The sequence below is a fragment of the Aphis gossypii genome, chromosome 2 (genome assembly GCF_020184175.1).
Source record: "Aphis gossypii isolate Hap1 chromosome 2, ASM2018417v2, whole genome shotgun sequence".
Taxonomy (NCBI): Eukaryota; Metazoa; Arthropoda; class Insecta; order Hemiptera; family Aphididae; genus Aphis; species Aphis gossypii.
This window is the reverse complement of record NC_065531.1, coordinates 63,472,907-63,490,011: the sequence shown is the minus strand read 5'-3', so window position 1 is coordinate 63,490,011 and position 17,105 is coordinate 63,472,907. Positions and strand designations below refer to the sequence as shown.

Genomic DNA, 17,105 nt, shown 5'->3' with positions numbered 1-17,105 from the left:
ATTTCCGGACATATTTTTTTGGCGACATTAAAAAATGAAGAATGTACTTCCTTTTTTTTTTCATGGTGAATCATGTACATAACAGGTAACACTGGATTTCCACCACACACATTTTCAAAAATTGGGTCAACGAAAGATAAGACAGATAAATAAAAATCACCTCGGCTAAAAGTAGTATCATACGTTAAATAACACCCGTGATAACCAATTGCATCTTTGAATTGTGCAATGCACCTATTTGAAGACATAATTACATGAAAATCTGGAAAAAGCTTTATGTCATCGATGAACCCATCTACTTCAGATGCTAACGTGCACACCCCAATTATATCATCTTTGGACAACAACCGTTTTTGCAGTTCGTTACGTTTTGTATTCTGCACTTGTTTTTGGTCCCTAGGGTGTAATACTTTTTCAAGACAAGGATTAACGTCAGTACAAACAAGTTTTTTGTATGAATCGTTGGACGGATACGATATCATTTCACGCTGTGCTTTTAATTGAGACTTGGCCGTTGGAACATGGGTAATATGTAAATGAGATGTTCGATTTCCGTGTGGTAATGGCCTAACATTCTCTAAAGAACCAATGTAATGTATGATGACCGTACCGTTAATTTTCGTTCGGTTTTCGCCCAATAAAAACCACGCTCGTCTTTTAAATTCTGGCCCATGTAAACACTTACTCGAAATAGTGTATACAACTGGATTTTTTTTCGGTAAATAATCGCCCGAAATCCATTCCCAAGCGTATTGATCGGCCTTCCAGTCATCGGGGTTTTTTTAATTTTTATAAAAGTAGATATCACCAGGTTTTGGATTAACAGGTGGCCCCGAAGAAAATGGTTCATTTTTAGAATTATTAATCATAATATTGTAATAAACATTCCAATGGTGATAAGTTGGTGAACGTGAATGAACGATTGCAGGTTCTACTCTATCATTGTCGTAATGAAGAAAAGATTTTTCCGATTCCGCTTTAGTATTTTCAATAAACATTTCCGAATCCTCATTAAAGCTATTTAAGTCGACAATGTTTAATTCCGAATTTGGTACGATTGAAGCTTCAGTAATACAATTGTCTATTTTACTCTCATTCAAGTTTAAAACACGTGTTTTATTTTCAGGTTTTAACGAATAGTACACTAATATATTATTTGAATCCTTCTTCTCGGGTAAAAGAGTAATAAGTCTTTTACATAATGACTCAGTAGAGAAATATCTACACACAATTAGAGGAGGAATATTACGGTCATTTGGTAGCATTTTCTTTCCATTACTACTCCAATGTAGTCCATCTACAATTGATAGTCTCGTTCCCGCACCCAACAAACAAATATAAGTACTGTTTGGTAAAGGTTCAAGTCGATCTCGTTTCATACTATCATCCACGACCGGATGTTTAAGTATATTCAATGCATCCTGGCAAGACATGCTTACAAAATCATTCAAACGGTAAATATTAACTGGCAGTGAAATTTTAGTTTTTGTTGAACTCTGAGGTTCTTCCATTTATAATTTCTTTTAACCAAACTAAAAAAAAAAAAAATATTAAATAGTTTAAAAGTATAACCATAAAAAATATTTTGATTCACTGTGGGTAATTATACATCCTTTTGGAGACATTTTGATCCGTTTTTTGATAAAAAATTTATGATATTATATTGTATCAAATTAATATATTTTACTGTTATAGGCATTAATACTATAGTAGGTTAAATCAATTTTTGTTGAAAGTTTTTAAGTGCGTGTATATGACGTTATAATAATATGACTACACCAACAGTTTCAAATACCCACAAACAATATTTTTACAACACAAGTAAAAATAACTGAAATCGTTATTCTTTGTTATGCAATTGGTAATCTAGTCAAAATTTGAACTTAAAATAAATATAAAAAAAAACTGTACCAACATTTTTAAGATTTTCAGTCTATAGAATAGCAAACAAAATATTATATTATACATTAATACAATATTATACAATAATTATGTTACTATAATTTATGATATAATAACTTAAATAAATGTGTAAAAAAAAACTTCACAATAAAAGTTATTGACTCAAGTACAATTGAATAGATTGTGAACCAGAAGTAAATATATTATATACTATAAATTATAATGTGATGTAAAGCATGATTGACAATTATAAAAAAAAACTCAAAAGATTGGAAATTGAAAATGTCTGTAAACAACTAAAAATAAATCAAAATATTTTGAAAACGGTATGGTGTATAGAAACTGCTTATATAAACATTCATTAAAATTTTCATGTATTTACCGTCATTTTTTTTTTGAGTTACACCAAAAACCAAAATCGATTTTGTCGAAAATCTATATGTTGCGTAAAAATTCCCGTTTTTTCCTTAATTTTCCATTTGTTTTTCACGGTATTTTTGAAAACTACTGGAAAATGTTTACTTTTGACCCCCCAAAGTATCAACTAGATTCACTTTCCTATCAGAAAAGGTACTATTGAAGAAAATCTAAGCACTTTTACTGTCCTAAAACGTGATGACAAACACAAAAATAAAAAATGAAAAATAAAAAACACACATCATTGTAAAATCAATGCATTCATCTCTTCACTCAGAATCCCAAAACACAAAGTAATGATATTACAATTTTTTTTTTTAGATTTTAAGCCAAGCATTGGCAGGATAATACATTTAAAATTTCCAGTAATTTGCAAAAGCAAAATTTGCTTGATAAACGAGAAAAAAAATTGAAGAAAAACTTGAATTTTTATGCAAAATCGGTTTTCGACAAAATCGATTTTGGTTCTTGATGTAACTTAAAAACAAACGACCATGACATTTAATGAATGTTTATATAACCAAAAATATTTTGAATTGTTTGACTTGTTTTGAGCTGTTTACGGACATTTTCGGTTCCAGATTATTTTATAATTATTTGTTATGAATGTCAATAAAAATAAAGACGGTCAAGTGGGTGTCGCTCTGCAGTACAGTAGGTTACAAGTGAGTCACTGTACCAGATGGTGTTAAATTTGAATCCAATGATAAAATATCATTGTATGAGAGAAACGATTCTGAGCTAAGACGGTCAGTTAGTCCATAATACTTTACTAAGTGTATGTTTGGTGATATTATATAATATTATTGTGAATGAAGTATAATTAGTTTTGGTATTAGGCATTAGTATTTACTGTAATTGGTTAAATTCATTTTTACCAAAAAAATTAAATTTTACAATGCCAATGCGTGTGTATAAAATATAACAACATAGCCTACAAGTGACCAACAAATAATATTTTTTTTTAATTGTAACTGAAAAAACTAAAATCGTTATTCTTGGTGTAAATATGTAATTTTGTCCAAATTTGAACTTAAAATGTCTGCAGGCACGGCACTAGAATTTTTTTCCAGGGGAGGCAGAGTGGGGCAAATATTTTTTTTACGTGGGCTAAAATTTTTCAACAAATACTGAGGTTATTTTAATGAAATATAACTATTTTCGTATCATATAACATAATATAGCTATTATCTATATAGTACATACGTTTTATATTGTATGCTCTAAGAGTCTAAACAGATAATATATACAAACTTTTGAATAGTTAAAAATGTTTTAAGAATAATGTCAAATATTTTTTTTTGTACCTTATGTAATAAAATGTCTAATCACAGACCTTCAACAACTATATTCATAATGATGACATGATACACAAAAATGATAAGTTCTTTATGACTTTAATATTACATACCTTTGTGAATGAATAATTATGTTTCTTTTACTTACCTACATTTCATAAATATAAATTAAAGTAATTGTGTTTAGTAATGAACAATTTGTTTCAATCATCTTTAATGCAATGATTTGGGATACGTTTATTTGTTCATTTTCATCTAGTAATTAGTACTCAATAAAGGTAATAAAAAATAAATAAAAGATTTTTTCTTATTTTACAAATTTCAAAACACATTTTATTGAAATTGTAGTAAATTTTTTCCTTATTAGGCAAATAATAAATTTAATTTATTCCTCAATTTGTTTAGTTGTGACAAATATATTATATAAGCTAAATATTGATATTTTACACAATATCTATCGTACATATTATTTAGTGGGGGGGCTGGCGAAGGGGCTGATCTGTTTTCTGGGGGGGCTAGAGCCCCACCTTGCCCCCCCTTGGCGCCGTGCCTGAATGTCTGTAAAAAATTATTGTGATTACCTACATATTTTTTAGATTTTTTGGTTACAGTATGAACTATTTATGAGAATCTTTGTTTTAAATTTTCATTCCTTAGTTATAAAAACTGAATATTTTGTCATTTTTTAATTGCAATCATTTTCAAGATTTTGATAAATTTTATCAAAATTTGAACTTTAAATGTTTATAAAAAAAAATTGTGCGTAAGTATTTTTAATATTTTTACTGCTTTTGTAACAATAAATCAGGAGCCTTGTATTAGATTTTCGCACATTTTGACCCACCAACTAAAAGTTTATTGTCATAAAAAAAAAAAAAAAATGACATTTGAAATTGTCTGTAAACAGGTAAAAATGAGTCAAAGTATTTTCAAAATTTGATGGTGTATAGAAAATGAGAACATTCAGTGAAGTATTCATGCACCTCAAATTATTCGTTTTTGAATTACAACCAAATAAGAAAGTCGTTATATGAGAAATCATATGTTGTAAAATTATGAACTTCAAACGCTCATAAAAATGTATTTTGACTTTCTGTTAGATATTTTATTATTGATAAAAGTAGAAAACTTTTTACGGTTAAAACATATATTATAATTATTAATTTCATATTCACAATTAGTGCTAATAATTTTGAGTTAGAAATTATTAAATGTTTTATTTTTAGTTTTAAGAATTGATAATTTAATACACGATTCCTCCTTATAAGCTTGTCTACCATTATTTAAAAGAACGTAAACCTAAAAGACAAATTAAATTTGTATAAACGTTTGAAGTTCAAGTATTACATAATTTAATCTACGCTATATATTACTAATAGGTAATATAAATTGGTTAAATCAAAATTTATATAATAATACAATATACTTCTTAATATTATATAGGCTGAGAGACCATCTTCTCTCAGAATTTTTTTTCGTACACCTACAATGATTTTATATCCCCGAATTCAAATGTAATACATTCATTATTTTTTATTTAATTATATTGATTGAAGAACGAATAAATTTAACTATAATTCTATAATACACTTAAATGTGGAAAAATATGAATTTGACGCTTCCAAAAATCTAACAAATTGTCGTCGATAACATCAAACTTTTCCTTTTTATAAGCTTCCAATTCTTTTTCAAATTTACTATGTACTATGTAATATGAATAACATGAATGTCATGAACATTGTAAAGAATAAAGAATTGTAATCTTATATTATGTATATAGTATAATGTATATAATATAAACAACGCAATAGATACTATTTTATTTAATACAACTTACCAAATATTGGAGACAACAATAGGTTCTATTAAAATCTGCTGGTAGGTACTAGGTAGTGAGTACTTACTACTTAGTAGGTACTTAAACTTGGTACAGACTACAGACTACAGACGTACAGAGTTACAGACTACAGACTTGTGTCACTTCACAGTTCACCTTCACACAGTCAATGTAGAAATGATTGAAAAATAGAAACAATAATTTAAAATAATTCTTCTATTAACAATTGCTTATTATTTTGTTTACTACTATTCCAATTCAAAATTAAATATTTTAAGTAGGGACTATGGAGTAGACTAGACGACTAGGTGATTTTATTATATTATAATTTATGACTATCGCCCATATTAAATTTATAATAAAATATGTTATTACGATTTACGTATAATGACAGTAAACCCAAAATTAATTAATATCAACAGTCATCGTGCGACTTTCGGTTTATTACTATTTATTACTATAGAATTTATAATCAATTACCTAGCTAATAGATATTGCATATAGGTATTACTGTATTAGCCATTAGGTAATAGGTAGCACTACTCACTAGTCAGTAGTATAATTAAAATAATAATAATAATAGTAAAATACAAATATTGCTAATTGCTACACAGTATACAGTATGCAATATACACACAGTACCTATTAACAATGATAATTAATAACATAGGGTCCGTAATTCCGAGAAAAATGAAAATAACAATAATAATAACAAATCATAGTATTTCTATTTCCTAGTACTTCCGACGTTTAATTTTAGATACGAGTATAGACTATAGGACCATAACTGAACTGGTGTAGTTTTCAAAACTAAAGGACCGACGAAGACTGGACCGTGTGTTCTTTTAAAATAAAAAGACTGGAAAAGACTGGACCATGTATTCTTTTAAATAAACAGACCAAAAAAGACTGGACTATTCATTATTTTTAAATAAAAAGACCGACTAAAATATTTTGTATTTCATTTAATTGACATTTATACATAATCAACAATTTTAAATGTCTTAAGTTCAAATTGTAAGTAAAATTGATATTATTATACATATTATACGATATCATATGTTTTAAAATAACAAAAAATATAATTATTCAATTATACAATATAGATATGTGGTATTAATTAACTTTTTAACTTAAACAATTATGAAAGTGTTACTAATGGGTGGCTGCTTTCCTCAAAACTGTCTCATATATATAAATTGTTTTTTTTGTTTTCTTTTTTTTTTAATAATTTATATATAAAAATCTGTATTTCACATTTGCTTATTGTGCCAACTGGTACAGATTGTAGATTCCTTTAAAAAAAAAAAAAAAAAAAACATCATATCATAAAATTATTCAATATAGAACAGCTACTGATTATGCTAAATTCACGATTTTATAAATAAACTATAATTACTTATACAATTTACAATAATAATAAAAAAAAAAAATGAAAAATTACAATAATATTATACACTATTTTCTTTTAAAATAAAAATACATTTTATATAATTATCATTGAACACTCATTATTTCAAAAACTATGAACGCTTAAGAAAATATTTTTTTATGTAGTTTCAAGTTGTTTAAAACCTCGTTAATTTGAATTTAGGCAAGTAGTTTATGAGTTATAAGTATTTCAAAGTTTAGATGAGCGGAGAAGAGTGTTACGGGGTTACTCCGCAAAATGTTTGTCCACTACTCCGCTCATCTAAACTTTGAAATACTTATAACTCATAAACTACTTGCCCTAAATTCAATTTTTATGTATCGAAATGCTCAGAAAGATATTCTGTTTTTGAATATCAAATTAAAATTACATGTTGTCATTCAAAAAAGTAAAAACTTAAAAAATTATAAGGATAAAATTATAGAATCACTATCATACATTTTATAATGATATTTATACAATAAATTTAAATAAATGTCATTCATATTAAGATATTTAACCGGATGTGTTCTACATTAATTTACCAATAAAATAATTAAACTAAATAAATATGATAAACTAACAAAAGGGCGGGTAAGTGGATGTCACTCTGCTGTACAGTAGGTTACAAATGAGTCATTTTAATGGATTGTGATAAATTTGAATCCAATGACATAATATCATTGTATAAACTATAAGAAAAACGATTCTGAGCGAAGACGGTCAGTCAGTCTATAATATCTTACTAAATGTATTTGATGATATAATTGAGAATAAATAGTATTTATTTTAAGTATTAGGCATTATAGTATTTACTGTAATAGGTTAAATTCATTTTTCCCCAAAAAAAATAAATTTTAAAATGCCATTGCGTGTGTATAAAATATATCAATATACTCTAAAAGTTTCATATACCAAAAAATATTATTTCTTAAGTACAACAAAATAACTAAAATCGTTATTCTTGGTTTTAATATGTAATTTCGTCCGAATTTGAAATTAAATTGTCTGTAAAAAAATAAATGTGTCAAAAATATATTTTTTAGATTTTTTGGTTACAGTATGAATTATTTAAGAGAATCTTTCATCTATGACATTGGAATGGTGTCCTGTCTCAACAATATTGTATACTTTAAGCAAATTTTTTTACCAAAATATAGGAAATGAATAAATTGATATTTGGATATACGTTATATAAGTTTTATTTATTTTGGAACTTAATTACAGCTCTTCCCGTCCAAATATTGACCTATATAGTCACAAGCGTGGCGTTGGAATGCCATCCCGTTTTTTCAATAACGAATATTTTACGCTAATTTCTTAACCAAAAGCTAGTGTATAATTAAATTAAAATTGTTATGTACGATTTATAAGTATTATTTAATGTGGGACTTAACCGCAGATCGTACAGTCTACAATTTGGAATTTATTTAAGTACCTGTGGCGTTGGAATCGCGTCCCGTTTCTTTAATAATGAATATTTTATGCTAATATTTTTACTAAAATATAGAGTATAATATACTTGAAATTTTGATGTACGTTTCATAAGTATTGCTTAAGCTGGGACTTAATTACAGCCCGTCCCGTCTACAATTTGGACTACAACTCAGTACCTGTGAAATTGGAATCGCGTCCCGTTTCTTTAATAATGAATATTTTACGCTAATTTTTTTACTAAAATATAGAGTACAATCTACTTGAAGTTTTGATATAGGTTTAAAAAGTTGTATTTAATTCGGGACTTAACTTGAATTTTTGATATACGATTTATAAGTATTATTTAATTTGGGACTTAACCGCAGATCGTCCCGTTTACAAGTTTGATCATTATATGTGTTCTTATAAAAAAATCTTATTGACAATCTTTTATAAATAAATGTCATTCATATTAGGAGATTAAACTGGATGTACTCTAAATGTGATCAGTAAAATTATTAGACAAAATAAATATGATAAACTAAAAAGCATAAAATATAATCAAAGCATAATGAGGTACACAATCACTATTCTAATTATTATAAAATATTAGGACAATAAATATAATAAATGTCATTCATATTAAAATAATTAACCAGATGGGTTCTACATTAATTGATGAATAAAGTAATTACACTAAATAAATATGATAAACTGAAAAGCATAAAATATAATCACTATTGCAATTATTATAATGACAGTATGACACCAATGTAATTAATAAAAATAAGGTATAATCTACATAAACTTTTGATACACATATTATAAGTTTTATTTAATTTGTAACTTAACTACAGCCCGTCCCGTCCAAATATTAACGTATAATATACTCTTATGTATGACATTGGAATGCTGTCCCGTTTCTACAATAATGATTATTATACACTAATTTTTTTACCAAAATATAGGGTGTAATATACTCGAATTTTTGATGTACGTTTTATAAGTATTACTTAATTCGGGACTTAATTACAGCCAGTCCCGTCCAAATTATAAACTTCATACTCACAACCATGGCGTTGGAATGCTGTCCTGTTTCCGCAATAATGTATATTTTATGCTAATTTCTTTAGTATAAGATAGGGTATAATCTAACTGAAATATTTATATACGTTTTATAATTTTTATTTAAATAGGGGCTTATCTGCTTTAATTTTATCCATTCCACCAGATGCATGGTCCATAAGGCAACTATGAATTGGTTTACAAAACCATTTATTTTTTCTTAATTTCGGTACACATTATTAGGGGAATAGTCTCTATGTAAGTTAAAATATTTTATAATATATTTAATAAAAAAACATTCGTTGTTATATTCTGTAGTTTTATGTAATTATATAGGTGTTTAAAATATAATGTATTAAATACGTTATGGGTACACGTATAACATTATTTTAGTGTTGTTCGTTCGGGCCACACTGTTTTCCATATCACCGTTTGGAATGGAATCGGTCCCGTCCCGTCCCGTCCCGTCCCGGGTTTTAGTATTACCCCAAAATATTCGTAGTAACAATTAATGTTCGATATTTATGACCTCGATAAACGATAGATAACGATTGAAAATTTAAAAATGCATGTTATCATAAATTGTAGGTAATAGAGATAATAATTATTTTTTTTAACTTTTTTTTTTATTTATATTTTATAATTTTTAAAACCCTTTTTAAATAATTTTACTATTTAAAATATAATTTGTTACATTAGGAACTCATATGAATACATTATATAATTAAATATTAATAAACAAATCATATTAGTAAGATACTGCATATTTTGAGTTTTTTAACACATCTTTTGGTTTCATAAATACATATAAATCCGAGCCCTAGTAATTATATATACATACATATTATATAGTGTATACAATTTACATAAGGCCATTCCTATTTATAAATGAATTGATAAATTAAAATTTTGCCCCCCCCCCCCCTTGAAAATTTTCCTATGAGCGTCCTTGATAATGTAGCATAATATACATTTAAAACTAATGTGATTTTTCATTAATAAATTTTAATCAAAATTCAAAGTATGGATCTTATAAATTAATAATTCATAAACATTAAATATCATTATAATGTATAGGTAGTAAATAAATTAGTAGGTACCAACTCATTGATAAATATACTATTTATAGACAGTAGAGTAGGTTAAAATGTATTGGAAATTTACAATTTGTTTTTTTATTTAGTATTACTAATTAAAATAAATGCAATTATACAATAACCACAAAAAATTATAGTTATGACTAATTTTTATGAGTAAATATTGAAGTATTTATTTAGCATTCTTTATGAATATTGTATTTTTATTGTTAAACGTACAAATAAAATAACGTTGGGATGTTTGTTCAAAAGGCAATAAAGTCTTATAGAAGTGTATACTACAATATAAATAACTATTATATTTATTAATACAGTTATTAAAAATTATGAATATTTATTTAAAGATCATTTATTTTTCCTATTCTTAGTAAAAATAATCAGTAGGTGTATTAATTTCTTGATTACTAATTATGCTTTTAAATAAAAACTAGGTATACTACATTAATTAATGTTTATTCAATTTCAGATTCAACAATTGAATCATCAGTTAACAGAGCTTCGATTTCAAGTCCATCTTCATCTAACAAAAGTAAGAATGTAGAAACAATGAATAAATTTTAAACTTAGTTATTCAAACTAGTTTGCTAAATAGTTCAATTAAGTTTAACCAACACTATAATAATTTATAGCAGCAAATAAGTTTTCAGGAATTAAGATTTTAATTATACTACTTTATGAAAAATTGAATGTATTAAATTTATTGTATTGGAAATTTACAATTTGTTTATTTATTTAGTATTACTAATTAAAATAAATGCAATTATACAATAACCACAAAAAATTATAGTTAGGTATGACTAATTTTTATGAGTTAATATTGAAGTATTTATTTAGCATTCTTTATGAATATTGTATTTTTATTGTTAAATGTACAAATAAAATAACGTTGGGATGTTTGTTCAAAAGGCAATAAAGTCTTATAGAAGTGTATACTACAATATAAATAACTATTATATTTATTAATACAGTTATTAAAAATTATGAATATTTATTTAAAGATCATTTATTTTTCCTATTCTTAGTAAAAATAATCAGTAGGTGTATTAATTTCTTGATTACTAATTATGCTTTTAAATAAAAACTAGGTATACTACTGTAATAACGCAAAAATAAATAAAAAGGAAAATAAAATTTAAAATAAAAATATTAGTAAAAGTAAAAATATTAATATGTTGATTAATATTTTTATTTTTATGAAAGTAATTGTTTTGTTTTATGTGAAGTAGTTTAAATAAATTGTATCGGCAATCACAAGGGACACAAGCCTTGAATGATCGCCTCAAATATATTTATAAGTTATTAGAGATTTGTCGATTATTTTAGCCTATGTTCTATCACTTTAAATTTGCGGAATCACCTTCCTCCTGATGGTCGGAGGGTTCTCGAGGTCGTGCTTCGAGAACGATCAAGTAAACTCTATAATACTATTATTATTTAAATATAGATGCGCATGCATCTTACCTTATCCGCAGCTGTCTATGATTGCAGTCGACGTGACAAGGATAGAATTTATTAATTTTTTAACACTCAAAAAGAAATAACTAAACACTTCAACAAATTTCGTCTTAGAAAAAGGAAACAGTAAAGTTGTCGTAGGCAATATCTTTTGAGTGGTCTTGTATAAGTATGCTGTGCTCCTGCACTTGTCTGGTTGAGAGGAGCTCGTGCACTTGTATTTTTTTGGATGTGCTCATGCACTCGTCGCTATGAAGGGTGCTCATGCACTGATGAGAGGAGACGATTTAGGTCAGGCCCGCCAGAGTCATCGGCGGCCCGATCAAAGGTGTCAGTGTCCCCAAAGAAAATTGTCTTTCTCCCTGGTGAAAGCGACCCTGACCGGACCATCCCCCGTCTCCGGCGGCACATGAAAGAAATCGCATGTGTTGCGCCGTACCGTTATAATCCCGTACAGTGTCCTGTACGTGATTAGATAATAGGAATCGTTCCAATCATCAGTGACTTGATTTATTGGGGTTTTTTAGAGTATATTACATGCGTGCGACAACTCGACCGTTATTTATTTTATTAAATAAAAATAACGACTTCACAAAAATCATGATATGTAAAATCGAGCTTATCATTACACTACATTAATTAATGTTTATTCAATTTCAGATTCAACAATTGAATCATCAATTTACAGTTTTTTTACTTCAAGTCCATTTTCATCTAACGAAAGTAAGAATGTAGAAACAATGAAATAAATTTTAAACTTAGTTATTCAAACTAGTTTGCTAAATAGTTCAATTAAGTTTAACCAACACTATAATAATTTATAGCAGCAAATAAGTTTTCAGGAATTAAGATTTTAATTATACTACTTTATGAAAAATTGAATGTATTAAATTTATTGTATTGGAAATTTACAATTTGTTTATTTATTTAGTATTACTAATTAAAATAAATGCAATTATACAATAACCACAAAAAATTATAGTTAGGTATGACTAATTTTTATGAGTTAATATTGAAGTATTTATTTAGCATTCTTTATGAATATTGTATTTTTATTGTTAAATGTACAAATAAAATAACGTTGGGATGTTTGTTCAAAAGGCAATAAAGTCTTATAGAAGTGTATACTACAATATAAATAACTATTATATTTATTAATACAGTTATTAAAAATTATGAATATTTATTTAAAGATCATTTATTTTTCCTATTCTTAGTAAAAATAATCAGTAGGTGTATTAATTTCTTGATTACTAATTATGCTTTTAAATAAAAACTAGGTATACTACTGTAATAACGCAAAAATAAATAACAAGGAAAATAAAATTTAAAATAAGAATAATAGTAAGGGTAAAAATATTTATATGTTGATTAATATTTTTATTTTTAAAAGTAATTGTTTTGATTTATGTGAAGTAGTTTAAATAAATTATATCGGCAATCACAAGGGACACAAGCCTTGAATGATCGCCTCAAATATATTTATAAGTTATTAGAGATTTGTCGATTATTTTAGCCTATGTTCTATCACTTTAAATTTGCGGAATCACCTTCCTCCTGATGGTCGGAGGGTTCTCGAGGTCGTGCTTCGAGAACGATCAAGTAAACTCTATAATACTATTATTATTTAAATATAGATGCGCATGCATCTTACCTTATCCGCAGCTGTCTATGATTGCAGTCGACGTGACAAGGATAGAATTTATTAATTTTTTTAACACTCAAAAAGAAATAACTAAACACTTCAACAAATTTCGTCTTAGAAAAAGGAAACAGTAAAGTTGTCGTAGGCAATATCTTTTGAGTGGTCTTGTATAAGTATGCTGTGCTCCTGCACTTGTCTGGTTGAGAGGAGCTCGTGCACTTGTATTTTTTTGGATGTGCTCATGCACTCGTCGCTATGAAGGGTGCTCATGCACTGATGAGAGGAGACGATTTAGGTCAGGCCCGCCAGAGTCATCGGCGGCCCGATCAAAGGTGTCAGTGTCCCCAAAGAAAATTGTCTTTCTCCCTGGTGAAAGCGACCCTGACCGGACCATCCCCCGTCTCCGGCGGCACATGAAAGAAATCGCATGTGTTGCGCCGTACCGTTATAATCCCGTACAGTGTCCTGTACGTGATTAGATAATAGGAATCGTTCCAATCATCAGTGACTTGATTTATTGGGGTTTTTTAGAGTATATTACATGCGTGCGACAACTCGACCGTTATTTATTTTATTAAATAAAAATAACGACTTCACAAAAATCATGATATGTAAAATCGAGCTTATCATTACACTACATTAATTAATGTTTATTCAATTTCAGATTCAACAATTGAATCATCAATTTACAGTTTTTTTACTTCAAGTCCATTTTCATCTAACGAAAGTAAGAATGTAGAAACAATGAAATAAATTTTAAACTTAGTTATTCAAACTAGTTTGCTAAATAGTTCAATTAAGTTTAACCAACACTTGGTTAAAAAATAAAATGTACAATGCCTACTAATAATTTATAGCAGATAATAAGTTGCCAGGAATTAAGATTTTAATTATACTACTTTATGAAAAATTAGATTTATTAAATTTATTATTATATTTTAAATTTCAGATATCACAATTGGATCACCTGACCAAAAACCGTCAACTTCTGGTTCAACTCCCTGTATAAAAAGTAAAGGCATAATCATAATAATTGTAAACAGTATTTTTAAGCCAGGGTTCATAAAAAAATATTAATTGAATAATTAACCAATCGTGAGCCACCAATGCATGTCGATAGAACCATTATTGTTTCGTTAAATATTTAGTGATTGTCTATATCACTGTCAATAATTAATTAAAAATTGTCATCAAGTTATTAGTACTCATTAGTCATTACTTAATATCTTAAAAATTATTGACTATTTTTAAACAGTGTATACATGAAAAGTTCAACTTTCTTACTATTTTATTGTTTTTGCCATTTTTCAATTTTTTTTTAAAGAACAAAATTATTATTTTTTCTGATAATTTCATCAATTTGTTGAGATTGAAATAATTATTAGCTACTATTTAAAAAGTTTAATTAGAAGTATTTGAGTATGATAATCTTAAAAAATGGGTGGTCAAATGAGTAGTGCTCTGCCGTATAGTAGGTCACTATAATATGTATTAAATTTGAATTCAATGATAGATATCATTGTATACAAAAGAATTTGGATAACAAATATATTAAATTAATCATACCTAACATTTATTACCTATCCAGTAAATTAAAAAAAATATAAATAATATTAAATACATAAGTAGGTACTTAAATACTGATTTTATAGGAATTTTATATTGATTTTTTTTTTATGAACCTCAACAATTTAAATGTAATAGAAATAATTATTGTATTATTGTTAACAGGAAAAACTCAAGATTTTAATGTCGAAGAAGGTACCTCAAAAATCCTAAAAATAGACGAGCCCAAAGAGTCATTTTCTGACGAGAAATTCACCAAAGTTGTGCTGAATCTTTTAAAAAATATTAAAAACAACAAAGAAGTAGTAAAATTACGTATTATAGAATTCATCTCAGAAATACTTCCTGAAAAGGATACATAGTGTTGCTAAAGAATTCTAAAAAGAAAAAATGTTTACAAAATGTTTAGTAAATTATGTTATAAAAATATAAATACTTTTAGAAAATATAATTTATACTAAAAAACAAAAAATGTTGTTTGATAAAAATATACATTATGTTTAAACTTCATTGGTTTTAACAAAATCTTCTTGATAATTATTTTGAGGGATATTTCAAGATCACAATAGGTTTTATTTATCTTCAAATATTATACATTAATAAACCCATCAATGTGCGATATATACAAAATATTTGGTGATTATGTTTTTTAACTTATTGTTTTTAGAAGAATCTGAAATAAATAATCTTAAAAAAAAGAGTCAAGTGAGTAACGCTCTGCTGTAGAATAGGTCACTGTAATGGATGTATTTCATTTGAATCCAATTAGGATTTATTTGGATTAATTATCCAATCAAAAGGTATCATTTTATACAAAAGAATTCGGATAACAATTATATTAAATTAATCATACCTAAAATATCATTAAAATATTTGCATAGTAAATGATTTAATTTTATACCTATTATATGATTACTAGGTATAATACTATACTAACCTAATTTTGACTATCTGCAACTCATTATAATACTACTAAAATACAAAATTATTAACATTTTGATTTAATTATATGTATACTTATCAAAATGTCACTTATTTTCATTACCTAAATGTTGTCCATAGTCTACATTTAGTACCCACCCAGTAAATAAAAAAAGATATAAATAATATTGAATATATAAGTATAGGTAGGTACTTATATAATGAATTCATAGACATTTTATATTTATTTATTATTTTTTTTATGAACCTCAACAATTTAAATGCAATAGAAATAGTTATTATATAACTGTTAACAGGAAAAACTCAAGATATTAATGTTGAAGAAGTTACCTCAAAAATTCTAAAAATAGACAAGCCCAAAGAGTCATATACTGACGAGGAATTCACTAAAATTGTGCTGAACTTTTTAAAAATTATTAAAAACAAAAACAACAAACAAGCAGTAAAATTACGTATTATAAAATTTATTTCAGAAATACTTCCAGAAAACGTTACATAGTGTTGCACTGTTGCTAAAGAATTCTAAAGAGAATATAATATCTAAATTGCATTGCATTTGTTTTACTGATTATAACAATTGTAATTTTTTTATTTATAAGTTATAAAGTATAACCATGAAAATGTATTAAAAATTTTATTTAAAAAAGTTTGACACTTAAAAAAAATAAAAATACGTCTAGTTAATATGATTTTTTTTTAAATCTGCCATTGTCGAAATATCACGGAAGTTCCGAAGTAAGCACCCAAGTCACATTTGAAAATTCTGTTAACAAAATCTTTATACTTAGCTGTGAATTTGTAGGTTCTGATATTTGTACACAAGCAAAAATCTTAAAAGATTGTTTTAATTTGACTTCTTCTGAACAGCAACAATTTTGTGGTCCAGATTTTTTTCAAGTTAGTCGATTCTTGCCTTTTGTATAACAAATTCCATCAATTTGATTGCATTAAAGATGAAAACCAACTAAAAGATTTGACTTAGGTGTCACTTAAAGTTTTTTATGTTTTACTTTCATTTTTATCTGACTCAAATAAAAATTTATTTGATATAAAA

The 17,105-nt window shown here is 26.4% G+C and overlaps 1 protein-coding gene across 7 annotated transcripts in view; it reads left to right on the top strand.

Moving 5' to 3' along the window:
• LOC114120285 (uncharacterized) overlaps nucleotides 1–15,619 on the top strand; it is a 30,423-nt gene extending 14,804 nt beyond the window's left edge. Inside the window, exons 7-11 of one of the 7 annotated variants that reach the window (XM_050199257.1) lie at nucleotides 10,910–10,972; nucleotides 12,559–12,621; nucleotides 14,208–14,270; nucleotides 14,493–14,555; nucleotides 15,275–15,619. In XM_050199257.1, coding sequence (XP_050055214.1) covers nucleotides 10,910–10,972; nucleotides 12,559–12,621; nucleotides 14,208–14,270; nucleotides 14,493–14,555; nucleotides 15,275–15,471 — 449 coding nt within the window. In that variant the 3' untranslated portion in view covers nucleotides 15,472–15,619. The remainder of the gene's footprint in view (nucleotides 1–10,909; nucleotides 10,973–12,558; nucleotides 12,622–14,207; nucleotides 14,271–14,492; nucleotides 14,556–15,274) is intronic. The other 6 variants (XM_050199260.1, XM_050199259.1, XM_050199258.1 and 3 more) reach the window with 6 other exon arrangements.
• The last annotated feature ends 1,486 nt before the right edge of the window (nucleotides 15,620–17,105 follow it).